The following is a 21037-nucleotide window of genomic DNA, read 5'->3' as shown; positions in this document are numbered from 1 at the left end:
ATTAAATAAATATCCCAAAACGAAAACCCACCCATCAACCTTCCATGAAGAACTACTTATCATCCAGAATACATACAAAGAATATACACAAATTTACACTGACGGATCAAAAGATGGAGATAAAGTAGGATGCGCAGCCATCCACAAAAAAATAAAACTAAAGAAAAGGCTCCCAAACGAATCTTCTATTTTCAGCGCAGAAGCAACAGCCATAGATTTGGCACTGAATATAATAACCAATGATGACCATCAAAAATATATCATATTTACTGACTCACTTTCAATACTCATATCTCTAAAAGAAAAAAAAATGACAAACCCACTTATTACAAAATTGCTAAACAAAATAGATGCCATAACCATGAAAAAAAACATTATCTTTTGCTGGATACCAAGCCATATCGGCATATACATGAATGAACAAGCAGATAAGGCAGCAAAGGAAACTCTGCAACAAAACCACATAAGTGGAAAAATCCCCTATACAGACCTAAAGACTAAAATAAACACATTTTTGAAGAGAAAATGGCAAGAAAACTGGAGCTCATGCACCAAAAACAAACTATTCCAAATAACACCAAATATTGGAACGAGAAACACCAAAAAGTTAACAAGAAAGGAAGAGGTAGTAATGACCAGACTGCGAATAGGTCACACTCACATCACCCACTCACATTTACTAAAAGGGGAGGAGACACCAAACTGTATAACGTGTCAAGAACCCTACACAATACACCATATACTGACAAACTGCATTGACCTTGAACAAATCCGAACAAAGTATTACCAAGAAAAAAATCTGAAAACAATATTAAACAAGATTGATCCCCAAAAAATTATCAATTTTCTGAAAGAAACTAAAATATACTCAAAAATATAAGGAAAGACCCCCCCCCCAAAAAAAAGAAAAACCTTAAGAAGAACAAACCAATATTTAACACAACATAACGAACCTTTCGGCATTAAATGACCCCAAAGTGGTTGATATGCCGTAAAACAGAACAAACAAACAAACAAACAAAACATATCATGAAAACTACTTATCTGCTCCAAATTTAAATGTGATATTCGTTTTCAGCACCATCAAAAACCTGTAACAGTCGTCATTTTAAAGTTTTTTGAGGAGTTCGAAAGAAACTTGACATTGACCTTTTTAGTCACCAGTTGGAAAAACCACTGATTTTTAACCTGATTTACTCGCAATGAGAGCACTGTAAAATCTTTTTTCTCTAAGGGTTAAGTATTCATCAACTTTTTCATGGACTTGATGTAATTAGGCTGTTTTATACATAAATAAACTTTGCTCATAAATAAAAACAATGTTACCTCGCGGCCCGTAGAGTTTCGCAACAATGCAAACAGATAACTAATCAAGTTTCGAAACAGACAGCGCCTATGTATGTGACGGAATAAGAAAACTCATTAAGATAAATAAAAATTACCTTCAAAGTAATAAAATTCTTGCATACCATATTAAATATGTTATGAAAAGTTCTATGACGTTTTCATCATAAATTTTTGACAGCATTAATCTCACTTCAAACAAACAGTTCAACTTAAAAAAAAAAATAAGAGAATCGTAATGAAAGAATCGTAAATCTAAGGTGTTTTTTAACGATTCCGATTCCCCCCAAAATACACGATTCTTACGATTAACGATTCCGATTAATCGTCCCACCACTAATTATTAGGAATTATGTTTATTTTTTGTATATGTATTCTAATGTGTCTCTACTTCATCACATTTCACTAAGGTCAGCGAAACCCCTCAACATTTTGCACTTATACACATATACAAATATATATGTGAGAGAGAGATGTTTCATAGATAAAATGCAAAATATAAAAATATTGGTAACAATGTACTTATTAATAATTTGAAATATACTATTGATGTGAAGTTCTTGCTTGCGTGACAAACAAAAAAAGATATGATATCCCCAGCAGAGATTAAGGTTGAGTGGATCCGTTGGCAGAAAGGACATGATTTACTTTGACAGAGAGGCATGGTGCCTCGTTTGTTTGCTGGTTACGATCTGCTTGTTTGATGCAATTTTCTTGTTAACATCAAACATTCTAGAATAGTTTTCTTTTTGTACCTAATATGCCAGTTGGTTATTTGTTGCGTAGGCATTTTTTTTTTTTTTTTTACATCTGCACGTTATTTTGTGTTCTAATTGGGGTGGCTGATGAAATCTGAAATTACAGTCTTGATAAGATTAAAAATGACCAAATTCAACCACAAAAATGAAATAAAACAATAAATTTACTCTGACTCTACAATACAAGCGCACAAAACCAAATTTGTTTTTTGCAAACAGTGTTAAAATAGAAGATGCAGAGTTAACAATATTTACAAGTGTTTAGAATCACATTTTCTAATTCTTTATCAACTCATTTCCTACCTTAGCTAGGGAGTCAAAGATCACCAACTATTGCAGGAGTTTGGAGTCAGGTCTTTTAAAATTGATATCTACATATTCCAAAAGACTTTTAAGTAGCATTTTTATATAGTAAGACAGCTTGTGAAGTCAGAAGTTTTGGAAAGAATCAGACTCATAAGAATGCTAGGAGTCTGAATTGGGTTTTTTAATCTTTAAAGAATCAATGACCAATCCGAATACTGGAATATTTTAAAATAAGGAACTGGTCCAAATTTTTAGAATCGTAATGGTCGAAGTCTGCAACCTTGATAAGATATCTACGCATGTACTAAACTTTTCCTTAATATAATTATAAAATTGTTTTAAAATTTTTTAATTTAAACCCTTATTTCAATGATTTCACTGAGGAGGAAATTTTCTGTCAAGTTCATAATCGCCCCCCCCCCCTCACTTGATTTAAATGAAAATTTATATCCTGATCACTAAACTGCACCCAGTTTTCTGTCGGCTTGTGCTTTGCATAATTACAATGGTATTATTTGTCTATAAGTAATCGGTCTGGTTAGTTGATTGCATTTATGTCTGTGTTTAATACACTTATCCCCTCCTCCCATTACTTCCTGTCACATTTACCCTTCATTATCACCTGTTGCATCATGCGTAGTAGTGATTGATAAGAACAATGCAAACGCTCACATGTCATCATTATATTAAGTGACTTTTTTTATTTTATCATATTGTGCATTTGGACTTTTTTTTTTCTGGTGTTTTTAAATGCCTTGTCTATTAACTTATTTACTTTCTTGCCAGGTTAGACAGAAAGTTAAGCAAGGTTTTGAGAAGCCAGCATAATTTACACGTTACATATAATGTTATGTTTCAATTTACACATCACATATAATGTTATGTTTTAATTTACATACTACATATAATGCTACATTTCAATTTAAGTGTTACACAATGCTACATCTCAATTTACACATTATATAATGCTACATTGCAATTTAAGTGTTATATAATGCTACATTGCAATTTGTATGTTTTATATATAAACGCTACTTTTCAATTCATGTTTTATATATAAACGCTACTTTTCAATTCATGTTTTATTTATAACGCTTCATTTCAATTTGTATGTTTTATTTATAACGCTTCATTTCAATTTGTATGTTTTATTTATAAAACTATATTTCAATTTGTGTATATATATATATATATATATATATATATATATATATATATATATATATATAAAGCTACATTATAATTTCGCATTTCAAATGAAATGTGGTAAATCAAATTAAGTTAGATTGTTAAATATTTGTCATGAAAAGAAAATTGTTTTATTAAAATCTAGACTCACGTTTATTAAAACATTTAATGTTTTTTGTATTATTTGGATTCATTGGACGACTGTTCTCATCTTGAGTGTCATTTTCAACAATGTTTTGGTCGATGTAACCTCCAATCTTCTTCAGGTGTATATTGTCGAATTTAGGAATGTTTCTGTTGATTTTGGGAATTTGGATGAAATTTTGAATGGAACCCTTTAATTATTTCATGGAGGTAGCATGCTCTTGTTCCGTCAGCCATGACTGGATCGAGGTCGTAAGTAATTCGCAATTGTATTTTTCGGTCGCCCACACTGAGGATTAAATCTTCAACCTCCAGGAGAATATCACTTTTTACCATTGATTTTTCCAAGTACTCTAACCACTATGCCATGGGTCCTTGCGGACAATTCTAGTACAAATTTTAGGAACCTTAAACCTACTTATTTCTAGTTGTAAATATCACTATTTATTACTTATCATTACTATATATTAACGTCTCTCTCTCTCTCTCTCTCTCTCTCTATATATATATATATATATATATATATATATATATATATATATATATATATATATATAATGTTTTTATCCAATGCTTCATATTGATTATGTTGATTACTTAAGTATTTATATACTTTTAATTATCCTTGTAACATATCACAACCTTAATGTACATTGTAATTTTAAATCCAGGGTTAAGAAGACAGAGATTTTAAAGAGTCTGACTTGTAAAAAAAAATACTGGAGGTTGGTTAGATATTTTAATTCCCTAAAAATCAATAAAATCTGATTATTGGAAGACTGTAAAATAAGGACTCTGAGTTGGATGTTTAGGAATTCTGATTCAGTTGGACCTTATATCTTACAACTAATCTACCCTTATCATATTAAGGATTGTAAATATAAAGGATATTTTTCGAAAAGAAAAATAATCTACTTTTCAGGTATTTCTAAGATAGGTACTTATGAATAAGGCTTCTGTAGTAGAAAATGATTAAGTTATAGTCATGAAAAATTACTTCAAATTAAGTGTGGTTCATTTGTTGATCTGCTTTTCCAAAAATGCTTACTATGTTGAGATTAGGTAATGTTTTTCGAATTAGGCATATATGACTTAAGTTTTTTCTTTCTTTTTTTCTCTTTTTTTTTGTTTTCCTTTTTTGCTTTCCTTTGTTTGTTTATTTTTTTCCTTTTTTTTTCTCCTTTTTTTTCTCCTTTTTTTTCTGTTTGTTTTTTCCCCCACTCCTACCCTCTTCAGCTGACACATGTTGCATGTTAGCATTTTGCAATTTAAACTTTTTTCTACTGTGACAGGTGTACCAAGTGCCCTATTTATTTGCTTTATAGAAAGATCAGCAGGAAGATGCAGAATTGCCCGGGATTTACTGATAAACCCTAGAACACAATATTAGTTTATTTATTCTTAAAGTTTATATTTAATTTTAGTGTTTGTCCAGTATTCCCCCATATTAAAAAATTAAAATTATGAAAAATCTGTATGATATACTTACCCATCAGGGGGGGAAAAAATTTGGTATTAAAAAACAAAACAAAAAAAAACACATGTAAATTGATCAAGTAGTTTCATTTTTAAATAAGAAAATCATATTTTATGGCTCACCAAGAAGCGACTGTCTTGCGACGCTATATTGAAAACAGTCTCAATAAACAAGGGAGATAACTCAACATAACTCAAACTTGTGATATTTTTTGTTGTAATGACTGCAAATTCCCATTAATTGCTTAAAATGATTTTATTTATAAAATAAAAAACTATTTGGTCAATTTGCATGAAATTCTCTTTCTGTTATTGGTACATACATCATACAGATTTTTTTATTTCTATTTTTTTTTTTAATATTGGGGAATTTGGAACAAGCTTCTTGATTAAATTTGAAATGTGCTCAAAGGATGAACTCAGCATGATTGGGTTAATGGAGATTGTAAATAAATTGAATTAAAATAATTTTTGGTAAATTTATAGTCTTCAATTTTCTCGAAGCACACTTGGCATTTTGCAAGAATGATTGAGGACCTGTGTAAACCTATTTCAAACCTTGAACTTAATATTCCCATTTCTATTCTGATTTTTTTTTTTTAATTTCTATAATTTTCAAGTTATAAATCAAATAAAATAAATCTGAATTTTCTTTTTTATGAATGCCCAGTGCAAGCACAGACTATTATTTTATTGTGTTTGATACAAATGAAATATATTTATCCAAGTACTCTGGCTAATCTAATGCTAAAAACATAACCTTTGTAATAAAATGTTTGCTTTTAGTTTCCGTGCGAGAATCACATTCATTTTTCTCTAAAATAACAGGTTTTTTCATTTGGCATGATGTAAAACCATTTTTTATCAATTTTTTTCTCTATCAAGCATTTCTTTGAAACATTATTGGTGTGTTTGAAGAAATCAACAAAAGAACATAACCACAAATAAAAAAAAAAGTGCAATTTCACCAAGATAATGCACCATGTCACAAGCCAATGGTAAAACTATATGAGTTGCACTTTAAATTCATCCTGCACTCACCAAATCTTAAAATCTTGCCTCCAGTGACTATTGATAAACCTCAAAAGAATGCTTTTTTTTTTTTTTTTTTTTTTTTTACAAAGGCATCACCACATTATCAAGGCCCAGAGGCCACTCAAGGATAAGGGTTAAAGAGTGTACAGTAGAAATTGGTCAATATAGTAATCATTAGTAATGAAAATTTGGTAAATTTAATAACTTATATGGAACGGCTCATCAAGAACTTATTTACTTTAGACTTGAACACAACCATATTGTAGTCAGCCGGAAAGCAGGAAAACGGAAGACAATTCCACAGGCGTGCAGTTCTAAGAAAGAAGCTTTGTTCATGGAATCTACGTTTAGGTTTATGCACAGATAAAGAGTGAGGGAAATTATTGATAGTGTTTACAGCTAGATGAGTGTTTCTTGTGAAAGTTTGGCGAGGGGGGACCATAGATTGAAGCTCAGTTGAACACTTTCCATGAAAATAACGATACATCAGAGACAAACTCGCAACATCTTTTCTGTGAGATAGAGGTTGCAAGGAGGAGAAAAGGACATCTCCTACGAGGCTACGAAGTCTATTTTGAACTCTATCAAGGCAGGACAAGTCCTTTCTAGCAGCTCCTGCCCAGATGTGGCAACAGTATTCCATCCTTGGACGTACCTGGCTCTTATATAGATAGAGAATAGCATCAGCAGTGAGATATCTACCGGATCGATAGAAAGATCCCACCATTTTTCCAGCGGCCTTGGCAACAGATTTGATATACGTGTTCCATTTAAGATCAGGAGTAATGGTCAAGCCCAGAAGCTTGTCAAAACTTGAGGCCTCCTGAAGACGAGAGCCATTCATTTCAATTGATGACAAATGTGGATTAGAATGTTGATGATGTAAAGAGAGAAGCTTGGTTTTAGATGCATTAAAAGTAACCAGCCACTCCTTTCCCCATTGTACTACGTGCTCAAGATCAGAGGAGAGAGAATTGGAGAGAACTTGGTCGTTTACTGTCTTAGATGTGGTACCATAAATGGTAGTGTCGTCAGCATAAATGTCTACAAATGATGTAAGGATATGATTTGGAAGATCATTAATGTAGATCAGGAAAAGAGTTGGGCCCAGGATGGATCCCTGAGGGACACCGGCATTAATACTGTGAGCTTCTGATTTTTGCCCCTCAACTACTACTCTTATGAACCTATCAGAAAGAAATGATTTAATAATTGAGAAGACTTTTCCAGCTATACCATAGCTAGCGATCTTATGAAGTAAACCTTTATGCCATACCCTATCAAAGGCTTTAGATATGTCAAGAGCAATTGCCCTAGAAAGATTGCCACCATTGAGAGATTTGCTAATCCTATGCGATATAACTGTAAGGACATCTGCTGTAGATCTAGCAGAACGGAAACCATATTGAGTGTCACTAAGAAGGTTATTTTTGTTGAGATGTTTGATTACTTCTGTATTTAACACAGATTCTAGCAACTTACTCATGACGCACAGGAGACTTATTGGCCTGTACTGAGAGGGGGATGAGCGATCACCTGAATTCTTAAATACAGGGCATACTGATGAGATTTTCCAGGGAGATGGGAAACTATTCTCCTTAAGACAACGTTTAAACAGTTTTGTAAGTATGGGCGCTAGTTCAGGTTGAAGTTTTTTGAGTACTAAGGAAAGTAAACTTGGTATCAGCTAAAACTAACACTCTTCTCATTTCATGAACATATAACAAATATTGAATTCTAACGATTTTGGTTTGTTGGAAAAAAAAAAAGAAAAAAAAACATTCTTTCCACCACTCACCAATAAGAATCGATTGTCAAGATAACCTCTGAAGAAAGACAGAGGTGCTATCGGTTGAACACCCAAGATGAGAACAATAGTCTGAACAACTGAAATAATGTGTTAATCTAACAGTAGTTCTCTATGTTGTGAAATAGAACAAAAAGAAAACTTTCATGAGGAATTACTTGAAACAATCTGAAACATTAAAGACAGGCATAAAAAAAAAAAAATGATATAGATACAGCTTTTTTGAGGGGTGGGAATAGTTTGAGTTTTAATACTGTTGAGTTGTAATCCCCCCCCTTTTTTTTATTTTGGGCCCTACGGATTTTTATTGAGTTTTTGAATTTTTGAGATGAGGTTTGATATGTGTTATTTGGATTGTCTAGGCTACTGTTCTCATATTAGGTAGTATTCTCACATTTTTACTGACAGAAGGTCAAAAGTTATATTGTCCAAAACATTATGAGAATAATACATGTTAGATTAACATTCGGTAAAAGTGCAGTATAGTTAACAGCTGAAAAATTGAGAAGAAAAAAAATTACAACAAATAACTTTTATAACATTAATTTTAAGACTTTTTAGTTAAAAAAAAAAATGGCAGGTTCATAATTGCTAGAACATGGAGCTTCATACCTAAAAAAAAAATAGTAAAAAAAAAAAAAAAATGACTTAGTCTACCATTAACACAAAATCAAAATGGCTATAATTTTTTTGTTTTTTATTTTTGGAATCCTTTGAGATGAGGCTTCATAATTTGTGCTTTCATTTTTTTTTTTTTTTATGGACGGTTATCCTCATCGTCATAATTGTTGTTGTTTCACCACGTTTCAATCAACTCATCCTCTGGTCTTTTTCGGGGCCCGTGGCACAGTCGATAGAGGAATTGAATCTGTATGGTTCCAGGTGAGAATTGTCTGAAGATAGTGGTTTCAATCCTACCCAAAGCAAGCCAGAGGATTAGTTGGCCAAAACGTGGTAGGATAACAACTATGGAAGGCAGTAATTACTAAGGATAAGTTACAAGACTCCGCATTCCAATGCTGTCGTGATTAAGCATCTAAAGAAGGCCAAAGAATGAGTTGGCCGGAAGGTGGTGAAATACCGACTATGAAGATAAGGATTTTCTATCCATCTGTAATACATTTTAAATTGTCTAAAGTAATTCCTAATGAAAATTTTGTCTTTGTCTTCTTTCACAGCATAAAGTAAAACAATTAAATAACATTCGTATTTATTTGCATACTTGACTTGTGAGCAGGTTCAAAAGAAATAAAATGGAACCATTTGTCTTGACACACGTAAACCTATTGGACTTGTAAATTAAACATAAATGCATAGCTAAACAGATGTCTTAGCTTAGTAACAACAAATAGGGCATTCCTTTTCTTATATCTGGTACTGCGGAAAAGTGGGGAGTCAATGTGTGTTTTGTTTTTTTTGTTTTTTGTTTTTTTTTCATGAGGCAAGGAGGATTGAAGTGAGTCGCATGTATGTACTAACTGGCGTTTTTCTAGGAATCTTTACTTCCATTTTTTTTCATATTATTTTGGTTCTTCAGACTACTGTTCTTTTTACAACATTTCAGTTAATGTAGCCTCTGACCTTCTTCAGGTGTATCTGTTAAGATTCTGGAATCTGCATGAGAATTTCGAATGGAACTTTATTTACTCCACAAGAGAGGATGCCCTCATTCCGTTGGAAGTCCCAAGTAATTCACACTTGTATTTTGAGTGTCACCTACATTGAGGATTGAACCAGAAGAGTATAACTTACAACTAAATTTTACCAAGTACATTGAGAACATTTTTCTGTTTTACTCATTGCTAATCCTCTCCATCTTTTCGCTTCACATTTTTATGAAGATTATTCACTAAAGCAATCTGTTATTGCAGTTTAAATGTTACCTGTACTGCAACAATGAAGAAGATAATGAAGGGTTAACAGCTTTATAGCGTGTGGACAGTTTCAGACATTAGGACCTTGATTTTCAGTTAAAAAGAAAAGAACTTTTGGAGATGACATTCATTTGCATATAATGAGGTGACTAATTTTAAGAAAGGCGAATTGAGAATGACAGGCAGTTACATTTTTGACAGCTGAGAGAAAACACTGGAACTGCGATGTTGTTAAAGAGTAGTACTGTTAATTTCCTCACAGGATTACAGTTTAAAATCTATTTTACAAAAACACAAGGGCTTCCCATTCATATCTCATGTTGGTTGATTTTGTATAGGAAAAGTAAGGTGAGTCCTTGTTACACACAGAGGAGTTAACTATCTTTGTAGATTTTTATGCCGATGGATGTAGTTTGAGTGTCTTGTACTTTCTCAGTGTTGTCTAGGAGTCTTTTTACTTGCATTTTTTGTTTTGCTTGTTGCTATCCTCTCCTCTCTATTCAATGAAGGAATATGGGTATTAATCTAGAAAATGACCCAAGATCACGTCAGCATCTCTCAGCAGTTTATGCCAAGTTGCTGAAAAAGAACCAAACGAATACTGTCAGATGAGCAATTCAGAATGCTGAAAACAAATTTTTAACACAGTAAGATAAGACTTATTGTAAGTTTAATTATATGTAAGAAATATTTTTAGTTTTTCAAGAAAAGTATATTAAAATTATTATTTTTTTTGTAACAGATTTTTCAAAGAAATAAGTCTTTATCTTTAAGATGAAAACATAGACACAACTATGAATGAAAATTAAATGTTTTTTGGGTTTTTTTTTTTTCATGGAAAGAAATATCTAAGAAGTTCTTCATTTGTTTTATGAAAACAACTATGATTGAAAACAATTTTTTTAACAAGGAAAATACCAGAAAAGTTGATGGATGTCCATGTTCCACATTTTGTATTTGTATACCTCCATGCAAATTTGTTCATAATCATGTTTTTTTGAAAAATGCTTTTGCACATTTTGTATTTCTTCTTTTTGGCTAAGAACCTTCTTTCCTGGCAGAAATACATTACTCCTCTAGGAGAATTCATAATTTCAAACAGCATCGCTTTTAAAACAAAATTTCTTTTTGTTACAATGAATCAATTTCACAGAAACTTGTCATCAGCTATTTCCATAAACTGCCGGAAGATGCCAATGCAAAATTGGGTTGGGTTCTGAATAAGTACAAGAATATATTATTAAAAAAAAAAAAATTGTTCCACAATAAAATTTATTGGGCATCTTGCAAATTGTTAAAATTTAAATGAGATACTTTGGATTTTTTTTTTTTAATTCTTTAATTTATAAATAGTTTCCTGTGACTTGTCAGATGAGTAAAACGTTATAAAGGACCTTTTTCCCCTCACTCTCTCTGGCTTGATGAATGACTCCATCATTTTGTTGTCATGTCATCTGCTGTGCAAGGTTATCTCCATCTTTCTATGTCAATGGATGATGCCGCAAATTGATGACTTCGTCCACTCTGCACTTGGATGAACACGATGCACAGTTTTATATAGTAGTATGAAAGATGAAATTTATTGACTATTTTTAGATTGTTCGACATTCAAGCGTGATAAAAATTTAATAGGAATGAGTTTCTATTTACGTGCTTCCTCACAAGGGGCAACGTTAGATACAAGGTCAGTTTTTAATGGGGGGGGGAATGTTATCTATAGCTTCTGACCTACAAAATTAATATTTCAATCTGAATAGCCATTTTATTTCGTTGACCTTTGGCCCATGTTCTTAAGAAAAATGTAAAATGTAATTTGAGTTAATTCCCCAGAAATTAATCTATCCAATTTGGTTTATTTTTTCATAGTTGGCACTTAAAAAAAAAAGGAGGAGGAGGAGCAGCCGAGGCAGTTTGTATTCGTCCAATACAAACTTATTTCTCTTTGTTTTGAAGAGAAAAATAAACAGAAAGATACCTAACTTTGTCTTTGTCCCTTACAGACTTTACTTGCCTTTCGTTGGAACAAAAGTATACATTTTCGGAAAAAAGTAAAAGGGCATAGTTTCAAAATAAGAAACACAAAACAAATTGCAAGTAAATATAATAAAATCATTCATTTTGGTATGTTAAGTAATTTGAAACCTGTTTAGGGCAATTTTGTAACTGGTGTGTGTGTGTGTGTTTTAATGCCAAACATTGCTATAAGACGGATTCTCTCATGAAAATCTTTATTGCAGATAAAACAAGCTTTTAACCTGTTGTCATTCTTAGTAAGGCTGCCCTTTAAAATTATTTTCATTGTAATAATCTTTCTTGAACAAAAATTATTTTCAGAAAGAAACTGAATTGAATTACATATTTTTGTTATCCAGAATATGCTGTAAGGATAAAAAGGAAGAAATTGCTAATCAGAATCAAATATCGATTTGTCAGATGCAATGCTATTTAAATCTAATATTAGAAAAACAGTTGTGTTTGTTTTTGTTTTTTTGCTGAGCATTGGTATAAAGATATATCTTCTCATGAAGATCTTTATTGCTGGTAAAAACAAACCATTATTCTTAGTAAGATTGGTCTTCATTCTATAATCTATTAGTGAGATTTTCAATTCCATATTGAGTGAAGTAGATTTCTAGTGTGTTCATAAAGACCCCCCCCACCTACAACAACTATCTAGAACACTATCTGTACCTACCCAGCATTTTAGTTAGAATTTACAAATTAAACAAATTCCAATGTGTAAGTCAAGTATAGACGAGAAACAGACATGCAAAAATAGTCACATAGATGAGGTTGGAGATTATAGTTGTGTAAGGGAGATAATTCCTATTTTAAGTTAGAGTAGCAGTTATCTCCTTTAGCTTTTAGTTATCTTCAACTTTTCAGGTCATTATTTAAAATTATCTTCCTTATAAAAATCTTCCTTACCAGAATAAATATTTTTCTGAAAGAAACTGTAGCAAATTAAACATTTTTGTGTAAAAGAACATGCTGTAAGAATGAAAATGGAAGAATTTGCTAGTCAAAATCAAATATTGGTTTGTAAGTTGCACTGTTATTTATTTCAACTTGTAAAATCTAACTGACTTAATTTTTTTACATTAGATACTGTAGATATCGTTAGTAAAGAAAAATTTCCAGCATCCTTAGATGCTTTTGGTATGAGTAAGTGACCCACATCTCACAAGGATTACAGTGTTTTGTATATCTTTAGTTTGATGTAAATTGAAATGCCACATCAACTCCAATAACGCTGGTCTGGACAGTTTTTAATTTCACATCCTGTAGAGATTTATTGGGATTTTGTTTAAGCAGAAACACATTGTAATTAGTTTGTTTTTTGTTTCAGGGAAACAGAATTTTTGTAAAAACAGTCACATTTTGAAAAAAAAAACAACAACAACAAATAAAAAAAGACAGCAAAAGGCTGATTTGCATCGTCTAACAGTTTTTGTAAATGCTAAACAGTTTGTTTTGAAGTTTTAGATTGTTAATCAGGACTCTACGGCCAAATTTATCTTTAGTTGACCTTTGACAACTAAATATTTTCATTTACTAGCCAAATATAAAAGTTACTAGCCAAAACCATATGATTTTTAGAATATGACGTTCTATGACAAGTATGTACATCATAAAGATTTTTTTGTATTTTTTTAATAAATGTAATTCTAAATATACACTGAATTTTATGTTGATACTTGAAAGTATAAGCATTCGAATTTCCTTGGGTATTTTTTTAAACAGCCTTTGTTAAAAAAAAGTATATTATTTTGTTGAACCTTTTATAGTTTAAATGATTTGACTTTGCTCATTTTATTAAAAAAAAAAAAGTTGAAAATATATTTTTCACTCCGTAGTGAGCGTTGCAAGAGTGTCGGCGAAAGAAATAAACTTGCAAAAAGATAACCGTTTCATCATTTCTAGTCGCTACTTTGAAAAATCACTCGCAAATGCGACCGTTTCACTCGCAATGTAGAGCCCTGTTAATTAAAAAAACCTTACTTTAATAATCTTTATAAAAATTATTTAGAAATTATTATGTTGAATATTAGATTAATTAAGCAAGATTACATGAATTTCAATTTTGTTCTAAAAAAAATTTTAAAAAACCCTTATGCCTTAAATTTTTGATATTTTCTAAAATCAAAATCACATTATGAATTTTGATCAAAATTGGAATAAGGATTCTAGATATGAGGTTTAATATTGTTATATTTTGATTTTAATCTTTATGAGAGACATAGAAAGGTGCAAAATTATTCTGTTTAAGGAATTAAATTTACCTCTACTAGAATAAGTGTGTGTGTGTGTGTGTGTGTGTGTGTATTACAGCTCCATTCGGCCTTGTCAGACTATGAATACCCACTATAAAGGTACCTGTGTGGTGCGTGAAATTTTTGTGGTAAGAGTTACACAATTTACAACCACACCTCTCCTGGGTTAGCATTGTTTAATTCTAGTAGAAGGTAGCGGTTCAGGACAATTGGAAACAATCCTGAGATAAGTAGAGAGCACCTACAGTACCTAGTATTCCTAAATAGTCGCCCATCTGGTACTGGCTAGGCTTATTGTTGCTTAACTTTGGTGATCTGCCAAGAACCAGTGTATCAACATGATTATGTGTGCATGCGTGTATATATTTATATATATATATATATATATATATATATATATATATATATATATATATATATATAGACAATACTAATCTCTTTAGCAGTGAAATTAAAACACCAAATTTAAAGTTCAATAGTTTTAAAATTCATGTTAATATATGTTTGTATTTTTTTAAAATTGTTTCTTAAATAAATTGTTTATCTCAAATAGAACAAGTTCCTTGAAAGTATCTTAAGAATTTAACTTTAAAAATAGGCAAAATATCTTAGAGACCACAAATAAAATGCAAACATTTTTTTTAATTAAACATTAAAAAAAATTGGGGGGGGGGGATAAATTATCCTTCCTCCGACTGGATTTTGACAATGAAGATAATGTTATTGCTATTTAAAAATGCTGACATTGACAGAACAGGAACAAAAAATCTATTGCTTTGATGTTCTCAGTTTCTACATCAACAGTTTTTGTTTTTCCACTTATTTTCACTTTAGCAATGGTTTCTAGTTTTCTACAGTTTCGTAGAAAAACTTGCCAATGGCTTTCATAGCAAATGGATGAATTTTATATGCTTATTTATAAGATGTTTAATAATTATGTTTCGAAATTTTACAAAATAAGTAAAATATTAGTTGAAGTATTATTGAAAAAAATACATTTTGAAAAAAATAAACAGGTTCTGTTTAAATTGGTTCCCATGTGTATGTCTCTTATATATACACACACACGAGGGGCATGCAATAAGTAATGCCCCTGATCCACTTCCCATAGAAGTAGAGCAACGAAACTTGGCACAGTTATTAGTCTTTCTCTACATAGGAACCACCCAGAGTTATGCATTTCTCCCATCGTTCGATGCAGCTCTGGAGACCGTTTTTGTAGAACACCCCAGGTTGGTCCTCCAACCACGACATGACTTAAGAAATCAAGGCCGCATCATCTGGGAAACACTTTCCTTTCAAAAACAACTTCATGGCTGGGAAGAGGTGAAAGTCAGAGGATGCAAGGTCAGAAGAGTAGGGAGGATGGGGCAGGATTTCATAACCACACGCCCATGCTTCTGATCTGGCGACATGTGAGTGTTGGACCGGAGCATTGTCCTGCAGGAGGAGGGTACCTTTGCTGATCTTGCCCCGCCTCTTGATTTTGATAGCTTCCCTTAATTACCTCAAAAGTGAAGCATAATAGGCTCCTGTAATTGTGGTACCCTTTGCCAGGAAATCTGTCATCACTACTCCGTCCTGGTCCCAGAAGACTGTGAGCATGACCTTGCCAGAAGAGGGCTGCACCCTTGCCTTCTTTGGAGGTGGTGAGTTCAAGTGCTTCCACTGCATTGACTGGGCTTTGGTCTCTGAATCATAGTGATGGACCCAAGTTTCATCCTGTGTAATCAGTCTTTTGAAAAACTTTGACTCATCTTCTTGGCACATCTCCAAATTCATCCTCGAGCACTCGACGCGTTCTCGCTTCTGGAATGGTGTGAGCAACCTGGGAATCCATCTGGCAGACACCTTATGCATATGCAAATGGTCATGAATGATAGTTTCCACAGACCCTGTACTAATCTTTATATCTTGGGTTATTAGGCAAATAGTAATGCGCCGATCTTCCAAAATGGCAGCCTCAACTTGACAGACAGATGCCCCATCAATGGCAGAAAGTGTGGGGGAGGGGGCGACCAGGTCTGGGAGCTGTTTCCACAGACTTCCGGCCATGTTTGAATTCACGATGCCAGTATTTTAAAAGGTCATATGATGGGGCATTATCAACATTAGTTTCTTTCATTTCATCAAAAGTCTCCCGTGGTGTGCGTCCTTTCAAATACAAAAACCGGATCACTGCTCGACATTCAACAGGCTCCATTTCACACCTGACTCAGTTCAAACACCTGTAAAGAGAAACTACAATTAGTTCAGAGCTGTAATTTGCCACATAACCCGTAGAGATATTTCTGCTAGATCAGACAACTGGAAGTAGGTCAGGGACATTACTTATTGCATACCCCTCGTATATATATATATATATATATATAGAGAGAGAGAGAGAGAGAGAGAGAATAAATGAATTGGAGTTTCTGGATGATATAGCAGGTTCAGTTCAAAAAGGAATGCCAAGAATTACATGGGAAGAAGGGATAAAAATGGACATGAGAGATAAAGATCTAGCCAGAGATAAGTTTGTTTTGAAGTCAATTTTTAAAAGCCATCCAACACATGTAAAATAGATATTAAACTGAAGATGATGACATGTATATGTGTTTGTTTTTTTTCTAATTTAGTGGAATTATAATTTTATATACCTTTGGTATTAAATGTATATAACATCAGAGGATTTTTTTTTTGTACAGTTCTAATTCATATGTATGAAATTAGCCCCTTTCCAAACACTCAAGCTTACAAAATATCTCATCTGTACATTTTTTTCATACTCGTTTTCTTTACTTTTTTTTTAATTCTTTAAAGAAAACCTAAAGGTGGTACATTAACTATTCATCGTTTATTTTTATTTCATCATTTTTGATAATTTAAAAACAAAACTTTTTTTATTGATCTTAATTTTTCTCCATTTTTCTTTCTCTTCAGCCTGTCATGAAGCCTACACTAACAGCACAGCACAGAATGGTGCCTGTATCCGTGGATGTAGCAGTGCCCTGCCGGTAGCTGCTAAACGGGAAGAGGAGGTTTGTAACTTGGAGCACAAAAAAACATAACAAACACCAGAACATTTAACTAGTGAAATTTGTTTTTTAGTATCAACAGTAAATTGTGGAATGTTCTTCTTTGCCGTTTTCAGCTAGGGAGGTGTCGATTCTATCTCTGGATTATCTGGTGTTAATAACATAAGCGAAGGTAGTTATAAAACAAAATACATACAAAATACATGTGGAAATATATCATTACGATCGATAATTCTTTGTCTCTTGACCATAACAAATATACTTGTGTTGTCTCGTAGCAGCTGTATTGTTTGTTGACATTTTAGTGCTCATTAATGATTCATGCACTTTCAAGCTTGGACAATAAAGAAAAATAACATTATATAAATGCACTTTCAAGCTTGGAAAGATAAAGAAAAATAACATTATATAAAAACATAAGCCTTTTAATTAAATGCTTCTATCTTTTATAATTAAATTCACATAAAAAATAGGGGGATTTAGCAGCGAAGCCAACAGATGAAAAAATGGCCAAAAAAAAATCAAATGTGCAATAAATAAGTTATTTTTATACTTTTCTGCTTCATTTTTTTGGTGTTTAAAAGTAGTTTTAATACTCTTTTTTAATCCCAAATATTAATTTTTTATGAGCTGTTTAATAAACAAAATGGTGGCAGGTTTGTTTCCTATGAAGAAGATTCTTGGCCGCCATCTTGTTTGCAAAACAGCTCATAAAAAAATAAAAAAATATTTAAGATTAAATAAAGAGCATTTTAAATTACTTTAAAACACAAAAAATAAGCCAAATAGGCATAAAAGTAACTTTTATTGGCTATGGTAACATTTATTTATTGTATATTTAAATCCCCCCCCCCTAATCATTTGTTGGCTTCTCTGCTAAATCCTCGAAATAGGTTGTTGTCTTGGTTTCATTGTACAAACAATACTAATATTTGTAGTCTGTTGTTACTAATGATGATGATGATGCTTGAGTTCACTTGAATATATACGATACAAGAAAGGATAAAAATTAGTTGCTCAAACAGAATAGTTTTGCATAATTTTTATATCCCCTTATAAAGATTAAAATCAAGATAAAATACAACCTCAATCTTATCTCTATAGAATCCGTATTCCAATTTTCATTAACATCTGTTACATGATATTGATTCTAGAAAATGTCTAAAAATTTAAGCTTAAAGGGTTTTGAGAAAAGAAATCTTATTTACTAAATATAGCTCACATTATCCACTCTTAGGCTTAGCAGCTCTGTTCCAAAAGTCATAATGATCACTTACTTAGTTTAGATGTGAATCCCACACATACAAACACACAAAAAATATACATATACTTAACTTTATATAGAGACTAGCGGGGGTACCCGGCGTTGCCCGAGTGTTTGTTTCCGGGACGGGGGGGGGGGAGTTTTAAAAAATGTTATGGTAGGTAAGTAGGAAGGATCAAACCTGGAGTCATGAGTAAAAGTAGGAAAATAAAGTGTGAAAAAAAAAAAAAACATCTGCAACGTTAACAGTTCGGCCACCAAGAAAAGTCCATTCCAGTTGTTTAGGGAGAAAAAAAAAAAAAAAAAAAAACGACTACAGTAGGTCGGCGCGAACGTGAAAATATAATGTGAATTGTCCAGCACGCTAACCACTACGCCACAGAGCACTGCAGCTTAGTTTAGTGATTTTAAATAACTTCACATGAAAGAACTACGAAGCCAAACCGGTGTTCTCTTCTCAACTGTTCCTTGTGAACGATCCCCAAACAGTGTTAAGTGGTGGCAGGGGGAGGAGGAATTTATTAGAGAGAAAATATTTTACCACTTCCATTGATCTTAACCGATTTTGGCCGTGACTTCTCAGCAGAAAAAGTGTAGAAATCTAAGATTATCGAGGAATTTGAGAAATAATAAGCCTATAACACACCTCAGATATTGTTCTGCCGTTTGTGCATATTATATTTGCATGAAATATCTTGATTTTTAATCCTATTAATGTCAAAATCAGACGGGGGAAAAAATGAGTTCATTTTATTTATATAGAGATGAATTAGCTCCGTTTATGTGTAATACCAAGGAATTGGAATTTAGTGAAACAATGTGTAATATTAAAGTTTGAATTAGCAATTAGACACCATCCTTGAGTGTATTTAGTCTCTATGAGCAAAGGTTTGTCAGTACAATCTGATATCCTTACAAGTAAATCTTGACCAAATATTCAAAATAATATATCTAATATTCAAAGCCGAATTAAGATCCACTCAACATGACTAACCTACACTGGCTCATACAAGGAATGGTTCACTGTCTCCTAGTGATGTTACCTAAAAGTAACAGTACTTAGCTGGATACTTCACCAGACTAGATGAATTCTTGTCTTGGAATCCGATAAGACAAAGAGACCACAAGAAAGATTTACTATAAAATAGTTAACAGGGTAATTGAGGAGAGGAAAATTAATGTTCTTCACTTTTTTTTAGTAACATTTATGAGATAAAAGAGAACTTTAGTTGAACATTTGGAGATATATAATATATATATATATATATATTATGTGTGTGTGTGTGTGTATCGTATAGAGATCAAGTGTTAGCGCCATGAAGAGGCTCGTGATTTCTGAGGCTTTATACTGAAGTAAAATGGAAACAAAAATTAGAGGTTGTTGTTATATCTGTACTTATATGAATTTAGTAAGTCAAGATTGTGTAGGTATGTTCGTAGTGACCATAATATTAATACATTTAAATAATCTTTCTAAATATAATTCTTTTTGACACACAGATTGCATGACATCTAGTATTTTACAAGCGTTTTTCATTGTGACTTTCACTTATTCTTTTTCTTTTAACTATGAACAACACAAATATCAACAGCTTTTTCATATTGTTCTTTTGTTTTTATAGAACTGTAATTAAGTTTGTTATGCTGCTATTTTCACCCCTATAAAATTATAGGGTGTAAACTTTAAATCCTTTTATAAATTTATAAATGAGCATTTGCTAAGAATTTTAATCCCACAAACGACTTTCTACTTGACAGTTTAAATGCTTCCCAATTCCTTTAAAATTTTGTAGAGTCATAAACTAATTCATTCTATTTTGTCCTCAACTATGAACAAAAGATTAAAAATCGTTTTTTTTTTTGTTGTTTTTACTCGATCTGACTTTTACAAATGTAGAAATTTAAATTCCATAAATACTTTTGTTTTTTGTTTATACAACTGAATGTTTGGTTTCAGAATGAAAACTCTGAGCCGAGCATCCACTTGCTGTATCCATTCCTTTATGTCCATGGCCTTTACAGCAACATGATTGACAAAGTATATAAGCACATGAGCGTCAGTTGGTCCTTTTACATGCAAGGAGATAATGGAAACCTTGTGGTTATGCGTTCAAAACCAAAGGTCTATGTGGAGTATCGTACTTACAATGGAGATGGTAAGTTTTCGTTTTTTAATTGCAAATAATACTAGCTGTTCCAACCTGTTACTGCCCAGGAATATTTGTACTAACATTATTATTTTGTGATAAAATATTATTTTTTTAATGAGTTGGGTGTCTTTACAAAATTACTTTTGAATTTTTTTTTTTAAATCCTAAATATATGGGTTTTACTAAATATGTATGACTAAAAATGATGTACGATCATTGTATAACTAAATTGCCACTGCTGCTGATTAAAGCAACTTCGACATAAGCAAACAATAAAACAACTTAGTCACAGTCACGATTATTTTTGGCAAATACTTAAAATTTTAGACTTTTCTTTCATTCAACCCAGTGGGCCACTTTTTAAAAAAAAAATCTTTGTAAAATAAATAAATAAACAAGT

At 32.1% G+C, this 21037-nt stretch overlaps 1 protein-coding gene across 1 annotated transcript in view; it reads left to right on the top strand.

Annotated features, from left to right (window-relative positions):
- Positions 1 to 21037, top strand: part of LOC145258138 (transmembrane protein 59-like) — a 100701-nt gene that overhangs the window by 66026 nt on the left and 13638 nt on the right. The window contains exons 3-4 of the mRNA XM_080115904.1: positions 17129 to 17226; positions 20445 to 20643. Coding sequence (XP_079972030.1) covers positions 17129 to 17226; positions 20445 to 20643 — 297 coding nt within the window. The remainder of the gene's footprint in view (positions 1 to 17128; positions 17227 to 20444; positions 20644 to 21037) is intronic.

This window comes from Euprymna scolopes, chromosome 3 (genome assembly GCF_053919585.1).
Source record: "Euprymna scolopes isolate OS-2025 chromosome 3, ASM5391958v1, whole genome shotgun sequence".
Taxonomy (NCBI): domain Eukaryota; kingdom Metazoa; phylum Mollusca; class Cephalopoda; order Sepiida; family Sepiolidae; genus Euprymna; species Euprymna scolopes.
The sequence above is the reverse complement of the archived record's forward strand: the minus strand, read 5'-3'. Positions and strand labels throughout refer to the sequence as shown.